This window comes from Ochotona princeps, unplaced genomic scaffold (assembly GCF_030435755.1).
Source record: "Ochotona princeps isolate mOchPri1 unplaced genomic scaffold, mOchPri1.hap1 HAP1_SCAFFOLD_116, whole genome shotgun sequence".
Classification (NCBI taxonomy): domain Eukaryota; kingdom Metazoa; phylum Chordata; class Mammalia; order Lagomorpha; family Ochotonidae; genus Ochotona; species Ochotona princeps.
Genome location: NW_026700494.1, coordinates 143,814 through 156,191, shown reverse-complemented (window position 1 = coordinate 156,191; position 12,378 = coordinate 143,814). Strand labels below are relative to the sequence as shown.

General features: G+C 54.6%; 1 protein-coding gene across 5 annotated transcripts in view; it reads left to right on the top strand.

The window, feature by feature from the left end:
- The window catches only part of DLGAP2 (DLG associated protein 2), a 145,426-nt gene extending 140,901 nt beyond the window's left edge, over positions 1 to 4,525 (top strand). For all 5 annotated transcript variants that reach the window (XM_058659844.1, XM_058659845.1, XM_058659843.1 and 2 more), the window contains 2 exons: positions 3,592 to 3,744; positions 4,013 to 4,525. In XM_058659844.1, the coding sequence (XP_058515827.1) occupies positions 3,592 to 3,744; positions 4,013 to 4,231 (372 nt within the window). In that variant the 3' untranslated portion in view covers positions 4,232 to 4,525. The remainder of the gene's footprint in view (positions 1 to 3,591; positions 3,745 to 4,012) is intronic.
- Positions 4,526 to 12,378: the final 7,853 nt, after the last annotated feature.

The window sequence follows — 12,378 nt, the reverse complement described above, 5'->3', positions numbered from 1 at the left end:
ACAGCACACATCCCAGGGCACACATACGTGTGGGACAGCACACATCTCAGGGCTCACATACGTGTGGAACAGCACACATCCCAGGGCACACATACGTGTGGAGCAGCACACATCCCAGGGCACACACGTGTGGGACAGCACACATCCCAGGGCACACATACGTGTGGGACAGCACACATCCCAGGGCACACATACGTGTGGAGCAGCACACATCCCAGGGCTCACATACATGTGGGACAGCACACATCCCAGGGCACACATACGTGTGGGACAGCACACATTCCAGGGCACACATACGTGTGGGACAACATACATCCCAGGGCACACATACGTGTGGGACAGCACACATCCGAGGTCACACATACGTGTGGGACAGCACACATCTCAGGGCTCACATACGTGTGGAACAGCACACATCCCAGGGCACACATACGTGTGGAGCAGCACACATCCTAGGGCACACACGTGTGGGACAACATACATCCCAGGGCTCACATACATGTGGGACAGCACACATCCCAGGGCACACATACGTGTGGAGCAGCACACATCCCAGGTCTCACACACGTGTGGAACAGCACACATCCCAGGGCACACATACGTGTGGGACAGCACACATCCCAGGGCACACATATGTGTGGAGCAGCACACATCCCAGGGCTCACATACGTGTGGAACAGCACACATCCCAGGGCACACATACGTGTGGAGCAGCACACATCCCAGGGCACACATACATGTGGGACAGCACACATCCTAGGGCACACACACGTGTGGGACAACATACATCCCAGGGCTCACATACGTGTGGGACAGCACACATCCCAGGGCACACATACGTGTGGGACAGCACACATCCCAGGGCACACATACATGTGAGACAGCACACATCCCAGGGCACACATACGTGTGAGACAGCACACGTCCTAGGGCACACACGTGTGGGAAACATACATCCCAGGGCTCACATACATGTGGGACAGCACACATCCCAGGGCACACATACGTGTGGAGCAGCACACATCCCAGGGCACATACACGTGTGGGACAACATACATCCCAGGGCTCACATACGTGTGGGACAGCACACATCCCAGGGCACACATACGTGTGGAGCAGCACACATCCCAGGGCACACATACGTGTGGGACAGCACACATCCCAGGGCACACATACGTGTGGAGCAGCACACATCCTAGGGCACACACACGTGTGGGACAACATACATCCCAGGGCTCACATACATGTGGGACAGCACACATCCCAGGGCACACATACGTGTGGGACAGCACACATCCCAGGGCACACACACGTGTGGGACAACATACATCCCAGGGCTCACATACGTGTGGGACAGCACACATCCTAGGGCACACATACGTGTGGAACAGCACACATCCCAGGGCACACACACGTGTGGGACAGCACACATCCCAGGGCACACATACGTGTGGAGCAGCACACATCCTAGGGCACACACGTGTGGGACAACATACATCCCAGGGCTCACATACATGTGGGACAGCACACATCCCAGGGCACACATACGTGTGGAGCAGCACACATCCCAGGGCACACACGTGTGGGACAACATACATCCCAGGGCACACATACGTGTGGAGCAGCACACATCCTAGGGCACACATACGTGTGGAACAGCACACATCCCAGGGCACACATACGTGTGGGACAGCACACATCCCAGGGCACACATACATGTGGAGCAGCACACATCCCAGGGCTCACATACATGTGGGACAGCACACATCCCAGGGCACACATACGTGTGGGACAGCACACATCCCAGGGCACACATACGTGTGGGACAGCACACATCCCAGGGCACACATACGTGTGGGACAGCACACATCTCAGGGCTCACATACGTGTGGAACAGCACACATCCCAGGGCACACATACGTGTGGAGCAGCACACATGCCAGGGCACACACGTGTGGGACAGCACACATCCCAGGGCACACATACGTGTGGGACAGCACACATCCCAGGGTACACATACGTGTGGAACAGCACACATCCCAGGGTACACATATGTGTGGGACAGCACACATCCTAGGGCTCACATACGTGTGGGACAGCACGTACCCCTGTACCCATGCATGGGACAGCACACATCCTAGGACACATACGTGTAGAACATACATCCCAGTACACACACGTGTGTGGAACAGCACATACCCCAGAACACATGTGTGTGTAAAACAGGAAATAGTGCCATTCCTGGAATTGGCAGGTCCCAGCTCTGTTCCCCCAGGGCAGAGCCACGGTTAAGATGTATGTGGAAGCCCAGGGTTCCAGGTGGCTGGGGTGCCTCCACTGGATTCCATGCAGAAGAGCTAGTGGAGGAGACACCATGTGCGGCTCTGTCTTCCTGAGCACGGTGACTGCAGTGGAGGCAGGAGGAGATTGGGGCGCCACGGGGTCTTCCCTCCCAGGAATCATGAGCTCAGCAGCCCCTCCCCATCTCAGCACACAGAGCTAGTTGGCGCAGTCAGGTAATTAGCTGCCACTTGTCCAAAACCTTGGAACAGGTGTAATTTCTCATCATGGGTATGTGTGACATGTCCTCAAATGTACACTACCATACCTGCATGTACACAAGCACACATGACAGGCAGCATCCAGTCCTCATGGTAAAGGCATGTAATTCTCCATAGCCATTTCCCCACAGTTCTGAAGCCGCCTCAGGCACACACAGCCTCAGGCACATATGTGCACAAACACAACCTCACACATGTACACATGCACACAGCCTTGCACCAGCCTTGCCCTTCACACTGGTGTTTCCTGTTTGGACTCGGCCAGCTGGCTGTCCTCTGTTCTCTGTCCACCTCAGTCAGGATAGTTGAGAATCACTGCACTCCAAGCATGTGCTCTGTGAGCGTCTTGGGCATGAGGCTGCCAGGTATCTACCCCTTCCGCAATAGGCTTGGTCCTTGTGCAAGGAAGCCCCTTGGGCTGCCCCAGGCAACAGCCCTGGGTCATCCAGTGTAAACCCCACACCCTGCAGATGCTGTCCCACTGCCCTGGGATGTCTGCCACTTCCTCTGGCTTTCCTTTTTGAACTCTGGGGGGTTTGCGGGACTGAGAGAGCTGCAGGGAAGGGAAGCATGTGGTCGGGCTTGGAGGAGAGAAGACACCCGGGAAGAGCATAGCTGCTGGTGCTCCCGGGGGCAGTGACCCGGCTTCCCGGAAGCAGCCCCCAGCTGCCTAGGACGAAAGCGCACAGCAGGTGCGGGGATCAGAGCACCACGCACACAACCGTGAGGAGGCACCCCTGCCCCGGGCTCGGCGCAGCAGGTGCAGAGCGCGCGGCCGCCCCCTGGTGGCGCACGCACCGTGCTGGGACCCAGGAAAGGCACGGAGCTGGCCCTGAGCCCTACCCGTGTCTGCCCCGCTGGGGCCGGGGCAGACCCAGCTCGAGCCCCCAGCGCACCAGACCCGCGGGCAAGTGCGTTTAACCGCCCCATCCCACCTCAACACCTTGTACGGGAGCAGCGAGCAGCTCTGCCATGCGTGTGCAAAGGCGGCTGCCCTGGACCCGCCCCGACCACCGGTGTGCGACCCTAGGACCCCAGCGCCATGCCGCGGCCCACGTCTCAGGACCTGGCCGGCTACTGGGACATGCTGCAGTTGTCCATCGAGGACGTCAGCCTCAAGTTTGACGAGCTGCAGCGGCTCAAACTCAACGACTGGAAGGTGGTGGAGTCGCCCGAGAGAAAGGTGAGGTGGCGCCCTGGCGGGAGGTCATGGGGTGCGCAGGGAGGTTGTGGTCCCCTGCCCAGGGAGAGCCTGGGGGACGGGCGCCCGCAGCCCAGGGCCTTCGCACAGGCCAGGGGAATTCAAGGAAATGCGCCCCAGCCAGCCCACGGCCCTGCACCTCACGGGAAGCAGGTGCCAGGGGTCTGTGTCTACCCCTGTCCCCTCCAGGCCCCTCACACTGACCTCACGTCCCGCTCTGCGCTGATCCACTCTCCCGCACCTCTTCCAGGAGGAGCGGAAGGTGCCCCCGCCTATACCAAAGAAGCCCCCCAAAGGGAAGCTGCCCATCGCGCGGGAGAAGTCGCTGGACCTGCCCGACCGGCAGCGCCAGGAGGCCCGGCGGCGGCTGCTGGCGGCCAAGCGCGCCGCGTCCTTCCGCCAGAGCTCGGTGGGCGAGCGCGCCGACAGCATCGAGATCTACATCCCCGAGGCACAGACGCGGCTCTGAGCCGGACCCCGCAGGCTCCCGCACCTTTTGTTACTCCCGTTTTTTATAACCTGCGTGAAGGACCAAGAATCACTGCTCCCGCGCTCACCAGGTGGCAGGTGCTACAGCCGCAGGCGCGGGACCGAGGCCCGCGCCCCGGACCTCGAAGCCGAGAGGGACCGGCGGGCCCTCCTTCCAGGGGCCCCGGCCACGCGACGCGCACGGAGCTCAGCCGCGGTTTTTACTCCTTTGTAGCGCGCGGAATCCCGCCCCACACCTCCAGGCCTCACCGCCAGGGTGCGTGCGGGTCTAGTCTGCATCTCCCCCATCAGCCGACTCCCCCGGAAGGCCTGCTTCTTCACGATGGGAACTGAGACGTGTGACTGGCGCGGATCGTCAGATCCCGGGCGTGAAGGGGGAGGAGCCCCCTGCGGATGGGCGCCGGGGACGGGTCGTGGCCGGTCTCCCCGCCCCCGAGCACGCACCTTGGTCTCTGCCCGTGCTGCCCCTACAGCCCGCGCCGCTGCTCAGGAAGGCCCGCCCGGCCCGCGAGGCGCAGCGTCTCCCGCACCTCCCGCCGCGTGCGCCCAGTGCGGGCAGCCGGCGCAGCTGACGCATGTTTAGCTTCTTCAGAGTTTTACTTTTTTAAAGTCGAGTAGTTACGACCCCTGTAAGAACAGACCCTTGTACATCAGCCTCGTATCCGGTATATATTTTACCAAACAGCCTTAAAACTTATTTGGAAGCAAAAATCAGTACGAATGTATATCCTTGAAAAATGCAAAAAAAAAAAAAATTCCCGAAATATTCTTCTATGAAATAAATCCTATTCCCCGTGTTCAAAGCACTTTTCTACCTAAATAAACGTCCAAATCCAGAGCACTGGACAACAGTGACGCTTCTGCCGCATCGCTTCCGCCGTCAGGGGCAGGGTGAATGCTGGTCACACCCCCGGAGCCACAGCCACACAGAGGACTCAGGCCAACACCTGACCACACACACCTGCACTCACACCTTACACATGCACACCCATCCACACACTTGTTCACATAGGTCACACATGCACATACCTGTCTATACACACACCTGTACACACACCTGCCCATATACACACACACCTCACACATGCACACCTGCCCATGCACACACATCTGCCCCTGTACACCTCCCAGGACGCACACAAGCCATCACTCAGCACACACTTGGCTGCTGAGGGTCTCAGGTCCTCCAGGTCAGGGTCTGTTGCACACCCATCTTTCCTGGCCTCAGCAGTTCAGTGTAAGTCTGCCAAGCTCCTGCCGAGCTGTCCCTGCCATGCACGTGGATCCTCCCCAGGTGACCATTCATTGTAGGACACAGGCCACAGGCCGGGGTGCCTGCATGTGTGTGGAGAGGAACGAGACCTGGCTGTCCACACACACTGCTCGCCTGCCTCGCCCCTGCCAGCCACTTCAGGCCCCCGGGATGCTGAGGTCACAGCATGAGATGTTTCCATGCATTTCAGGAGGAACAAAAGTGATGCGTGCAGGGTTGCAGAGTCCCCATCCCCAATCCCAGGGGGCAGCCGGTGAGGGTAAGACCCCCAGCTCCTCAGAAGCTTCTTTCCTTCTGGCTGGTGGATGATGGTCGTGGTGGTGCTGAAGCGCAGCGCAGCCCTGGCTGGAGGCCACTGACCAGGCTCCCCTCCCCACCTCCCAGCACTGTCCTCCTTGCCAGTACCTGTGTCCTCCCAGAGTCTGGAACCAGTACCAAGAGTCAACCCAAAACCAATACATCACAATTCTGCTAAGAGCTAAGAACACTGGCAACACTGTCCACTCCAATCTGCCTGAAGACGCTGGCACTGTGTGGACAGGTGTGTCGCTGGGGGGCATGCATGACTAGCAAGGCCATATGCTCCGCCACATCACTTCCTGCTCTTCCCACAGCCCCCTCTCTGGCCAGGCAGGGCCGGGCCTCGACATTGACCAACCCGAGAAGTTTGAATCCCACCCTTAGGCTATGCCCCCTTCTTTCTCCAGGCATCGAAAGTGCCAGGACAGGAACATGAGATCTCCCAGCTTGGGGGCCCCACTGCATTCTCACGGCAAAAACCTCACTGCACCTTTCTCACGGCACCTTTCAGAGACCTGAGGTCACAGGAGGATAGCTAGCCACACAGAGCTCCCCACAGCAGGAAGATGCAGATGGACACACATCTGGGCTCACATTATCTAGCAGCAGGAACCCATGTGGGAGGAGGAAGAGGAGGAAACTGCGGCCCAGAGACACAGCTGTAGGGGGAAGCTGATCCTGAGACTGCAGGGCACTAGCCACCCTTCAGCACAGGAAACAGGTGACGCAGCAAAACAACCTCAGGCCTTGTAGCAGGGCAGCCAGGGTGAGAGCAGGGGGATGCCAGGGAGCCCAAGCCCATGCACCGTAATGGACACTTGGGCTGTCAGGCAGAAGATAGATCCCCCCTCTCCGGGGCCTCTGCTTTAGTCCCTTGTGTGCAAGAGTTGGTTCCAGCCATCCACAGGAACCCTACGGGGTCCCAGCTGACCCCAGTCTTCCACAAGGAGCCCCAAAGGGGTCCCAGCTCACATCACCTGTCCAAGGAGAGCCTCAAGGGGTCATGGCTCACCCCAGCCATCCATAGGAAGCCCCAAGAGGTCTTAGCTCATCCCAGCTGTCCACATCCACAGGGATCCCCGAGGATCGTAGAAACAAAAGCACAGTCTGCAGACAGACCAGGTGTTTTTCCTTCACAGCGGAACATGAGTCAAGATGACTCGGTTTCAGCTTCTCTCAGGAGGACACGATCATCCTCTTTTTTGAAGAAATGGCCTGAAGAATGTGCCAAAGAGGAGGCGACCCGGGTCAGAAACAGAAGGATGGAGGAGGCAGCGTGCTGGCTAAGGAAGATGTGGAAGCAAACAAATCATTCATTTGTTAGCCTATCAAACAGACTCTATGGCCCAGGATTATGATCGAGAGAATCCAGCGGGTGCAGCACAACGAACAGCAGCAGCAATGCAGGGCAGAGGCTGGGCAGCGGCCCAGGATACAGGATGGGGTCAGGGTCGGGTAACGGACCAGGATACAGGTGGTGGTTGGGGGTTGGGCAGCGGCATCCCAGGATACAGGGTGGGTATCAGGCAGCAGCCCAGGATACAGGGTGGGGTAGGGGTTTGGGCAGCAGCGTCCCAGGATACGGGGTTGGGGTCGGTGGGTGGGCAGCAGCGTCTCGGGACATAGGGCGGGAGTCAAGCAGCTCAGTATAAAATCACACCACCTGGGCCCAGCGGCGTGGCCTAGCAGCTAAAGTACTCACCTTGAACGCCCCAGGATCCCATATGGGCGCCAGTTCTAATCCTGGCAGCTCCACTTCCCATCCAGCTCCCTGCTTGTGGCCTGGGAAGGCAGTTGAGGATGGCCCAAAACTTTGGGACCCTGCATCCATGTGGGAGATCCGGAAGAGGTTCCTGGCTCCTGGCTTCAGATCGGCGCGCACCGGCCCGTTGCGGCTCACTTGGGGAGTGAAACATCGAAAGGAAGATCTTCCTCTCTATCTCTCCTCCTCTCTGTGTATCTGACTTTGTAATGAAAATAAATCTTTAAAAAAAAAAAATCACACCACCCAGGGCTTGTGTGGTTCATTTGAAAGATGACTTGTATTCATTGGAAATTTGTATTAGAAACTCTAGTGTTTAAATATATGCTAATGACCTAAGAGAAAATAGAACCATGTAAAATAGTCATGGAAAGCACAAGACAGCAGTTACCCACAGGAAGGGCTGGCAGTACCAATGGTGCGGACATGTCTACAGGAGAGATGGTCAGCTGATGAGAGCAGGAAGCCAAGACCCAGTTGGACGCTGCCCCAGAGGAGGGAAGTGCAGGAGATGTAGACAGGATGATGTCATTAAGTCAGAGTGCTGGGCTCACTGCCTGGTTCGGACTGCTCCACCTTCCTGCTGACACAGACAGCAATGGCTCATGTCCTCAGCTGCTGTGCCCCAGGGGGAACTCCATCGAGTCCCCAACTCTTGGCTCTGGCCCCAGCCCAGCCCAGGACTGTCTGGCTCGGGCTGCTCCACCTTCCTGCTGACACCCACAGCAATGGCTCATGTCCTCAGCTCTGCGCCCCAGGGGTGACCTCATCGAGTCCCAAGCTCTTGGCTCTGGCCCCAGCCCAGGATTGTGGGCGTTTGCAGGGTGACCCAGAGAAACAGACCCAGTGAGTTCTTTCTTTTAATTTTTAGTTTTTGAATCTTAATCTGGAATACTCTAAAACTCAAAATCAATGTCTTGCCTAGTGCTTGGCCACATAGCACTGGCCTTGAGGACAAGGGCCAAGACGGCAGTGTGGTGTGCACAGGCCCCTCCCTCACAGTGGTCTCTGAGTGACACCAGAGTCAAGATGGAGCATGTAATGATCACGCACAGACACATAGCCCAGAGGGCACCTGACTCCCCGGGAAGCATGATTGTATCCAGAGAAGGAGTGGCAGGGCCAGAGGGCACAGCAACACTCCCTCCCAGCAGTGCACAGATGGTCCAGACAGAAGAGGTGAGAGTGAAGAAGCCCCAGGCAGACCACCCCACTTACAGCGCCTAGCCCATAGCTGGGAGCCCCATTCTCACACACAGGGCACTCCCCAGGGTGGACTCTCTGTGGGACCACGGGGCTAGTCTAATGTGTAAAAGCTTAAATGTTTGAGCCATAACAAACCAGAGTCAGTAGCAGAGGACTGAAGGTCATCCAGAAAAAACAAGGAGATGGGGACCAGGAGTGAGTGAAGCTGGACAAGGGAATGTACAAGCTGGAGACACATGAAAAATGAAATTACCAACCAGACCCAGGAGACAGCCAAAGCAGTGCCCGGGAGAACATGTGCCGCAAGAAACACCTGCACGCAAAGGGACAGATTTCAGCAAATACACAAACTAGTGTTGCACCAGCAGGGACAGAACAAAACAAAGCCTCAAACCAGAAGACAGAAAGAAGTACTCAGTACCAGAGCAGAAATAAGTGACCTGGAAAAATAAAACCAAAAAGCAATGAAACCAAGAGATGGCACTCGAAATCAGACATAAGATACTGGACCTCCAGTGGGACTGAGAGAAGCCACAAAATGCAGTGATGAGGAAATGTTACATGTGATGCTACAGAAATACAAGGAATTGTAAGACAACATCATAAACTGCTGCCAATAAGCCAGAAAACCCGAAACGTGGGTGGCGACTAAACACAGATGACCTGACAAAACCCATCAATAAAGAAGCTGAGAGCTGGAACAGACGGTAAGTAGGTGAGACTAAGCTGGAAACCAAGTCTCCCACCAACCAAGGGCTTCACTGCTGAATCCCACCAAGACTGTGGAAAGGAACTAAAACTTGTTCCTGCCAAACAGGAACATGTCAAAGGTAGGGATTCTCCCTAGTTTATCCTGTAGGGTCAGTGTAACCCCGACACTGGAGCCAGACAAGGACACGACAGCACAGAAAGAAAACCAGAGGCTGACATCATCAGGAACCCAAGATGCAGAAACCCCCAAATACCAGCAGACCTGAGTAGCAGACCCACCTAACAGATCTGACCAACAGACCCGACCAGTGGAACTGACCACCAAACCCGGCCAGCAGATCCGACCAGCAGACTCGACCAGTGGAGCCGACCAGCAGCACTTTAGAAAACCATTCACCGTGAGCAGGTGGTACTCTGTTCAGGATGCCAGGACAACTCAGCACACACATATATCAGGTAAATGTGACACAGGAAAACCTCCAACCACCCCAGCAGGTTATGAAACTCAACATCCCTTCATACTCGGAAACAACTCATCAAATCAGGTATAGAAGAAAATAACTTGATAAAATAGGAGTCAGACATGCGGACCCTATGGCTGACATACTGCAGGGGTTAAGATTTAACGCTATCTTTTAATTGATCAGGATGATACTCTGCTGGCTCTGCCTTCAGACCAGAGAGGGTATACCTAAGAAGCCGTTGAACTTGACTGGACAATAAGATGCTGGACTCTATGTTTGGTATATGCTTGCAATGGGGGCATTTCAACTGAACTTGAGCTGTGGTTATGCAACAAGGTGGAGGAATCCACCATGGTGGAAGGGTTTGGGGAGGGGTTGGAGAGAATCCAAGTACCTATGAAACTGTGTCACATAATACAATGTAATTAATGAATAAAAAAATAAATTAAAAAAAAAAGATTTAACACTATGTCCCTACAGTCTGGAACAAGACAAGGACTCCCATGTCTGCATCATTTGCTCGGTGTAGAATGCCCCAGCTCCAGGACAATCAGGCAAGGAGGGAGACAGTGGGCGTTCAGACTGAAAAGAAGTGAGCATGGCCCCATTTACAGGCAACATGGCACTGCAGAGAAGACCTAACTATATCAGCCAGTCACGGCTGAAACAGAAAGAAACCAAGCTGCAGGATCACCAGCAAAGCTGCATGCTGCAGGAATGCAGGCCAAGCTGCAGGCTGCAGGATTCACTCACGGCATCACAGATGTGAAGGCCCATGGAGGAGAGGGAGACCAGATGCTGCTACTCACAGTGTGTAAATGGACACAGATGCAAAGCCAAAACCCAAAACCAAACTGCCACAAGGAAACCCAAGGGAAGCATACTGTGGTGTCCATCGAGGCAATTATTTTTCTGGACAACACATAACAACAACACAGAAATGGGCCTGGCAGCGTGGCCTAGCAGCTAAAGTACTTGCCTTGAACGCCCCGGGATCCCATATGGGCGCCAGTTCTAATCCTGGCAGCTCCACTTCCCATCCAGCTCCCTGCTTGTGGCCTGGGAAAGCAGTCAAGGACAGCCCAAAGCCTTGGTACCCTGCACCCGTGTGGGAGACCTGGAGGAAGTTCCTGGTTCCCAGCTTCGGATCGGCGTGCACCGACCAGTTGCGGCTCACTTGGGGAGTGAATCATCGGATGGAAGATCTTCCTCTCTGTCTCTCCTCCTCTCTGTGTATCCGGCTTTCCAATAAAAATGAATAAATCTTAAAAACACACACACACACACACACAGAAAGAAGCCTGGGATTTCCTCCACTGAGACGCAAAGAGGCAGCATCTGACAAGGGGTTAACATCAAGATAGAAAAGGAATTGCCAACTCAGTACACACACACAAAACTAAAAATCCAATGAAGTGCTCAGAAATTGAGACCTCTGTATGTGTTCTATGCTTCTGATCAACAATGAGAAGCACATACGAGAGTTCAAAGAATTTAAGGAATATTTTACACAAGCAGTAGCATCAATAAAGCAAGTCAAGGCTGATGTATCAGAAATTAAGAATACAATAGAGCAAATTCAAAGTACAGAGTCCCCAAAATAGAATGAAGCAAGCAGAAGAAAGAATCTCAGAATTGGAAAATGTTCCCTGTCATCAGGGGAAGCAAGCAAAAAGCTGGAAGCAGAGCTGGATCAGGCCAAAAAAAGTATTCAAGAATTGAAAGACACTATTAAGAGGCCTAATATAAGAGTTATGGGAGTTCCAGAAGGTGCAGAAAGAGAAACATATCGACAGAGAACAACAAGGAAAGCTTAGAACCAGACAGAAAATGGTCAGCATGGACTCACACATAACTTACTAGGTAGAACACAAAGATTAGTTACTCCTCACTAAGGTATTGAAGATTTCTCTGCACACCCCTCCTAAAACTGTTCCGCACCTCAACTGTTGAGGTGCCTTGTTAGAGTTGTAAACCAGTTTAGATTATCCTAAAATCAGCCAGTTCAGCAAAATCATGCTTCAACACTGTAAACTGCTAACTACTAAAATGAAAATAGACACAAGACAGCTGAATATTACACTATAGCCATTTTAAGGTGTATAGAAGCTGGTTGTAGATAAACTAAAATTGAAATGTCAGTGGAGAATCAAGATGGCGGAATAGGGTAAGGACACATTTAAACGGACGGAAAAACATTTAATTAGGATGAAGCAGAGAGGACATATTCCAGGAAATAGGAGAGGACAGAACAACAGCAGAGGGGTACCTGGAAACTGACAGACACAGGAAAGCAGCGGACACAACGGTGTGGTATTGCAGTGACTGATACTCCAGCAGCATTCAGCTAACAGCAATCTGAACTCCATCAGCAGCCGGCACTCCACCAGCAACCAGGTGGGAAGGGACTT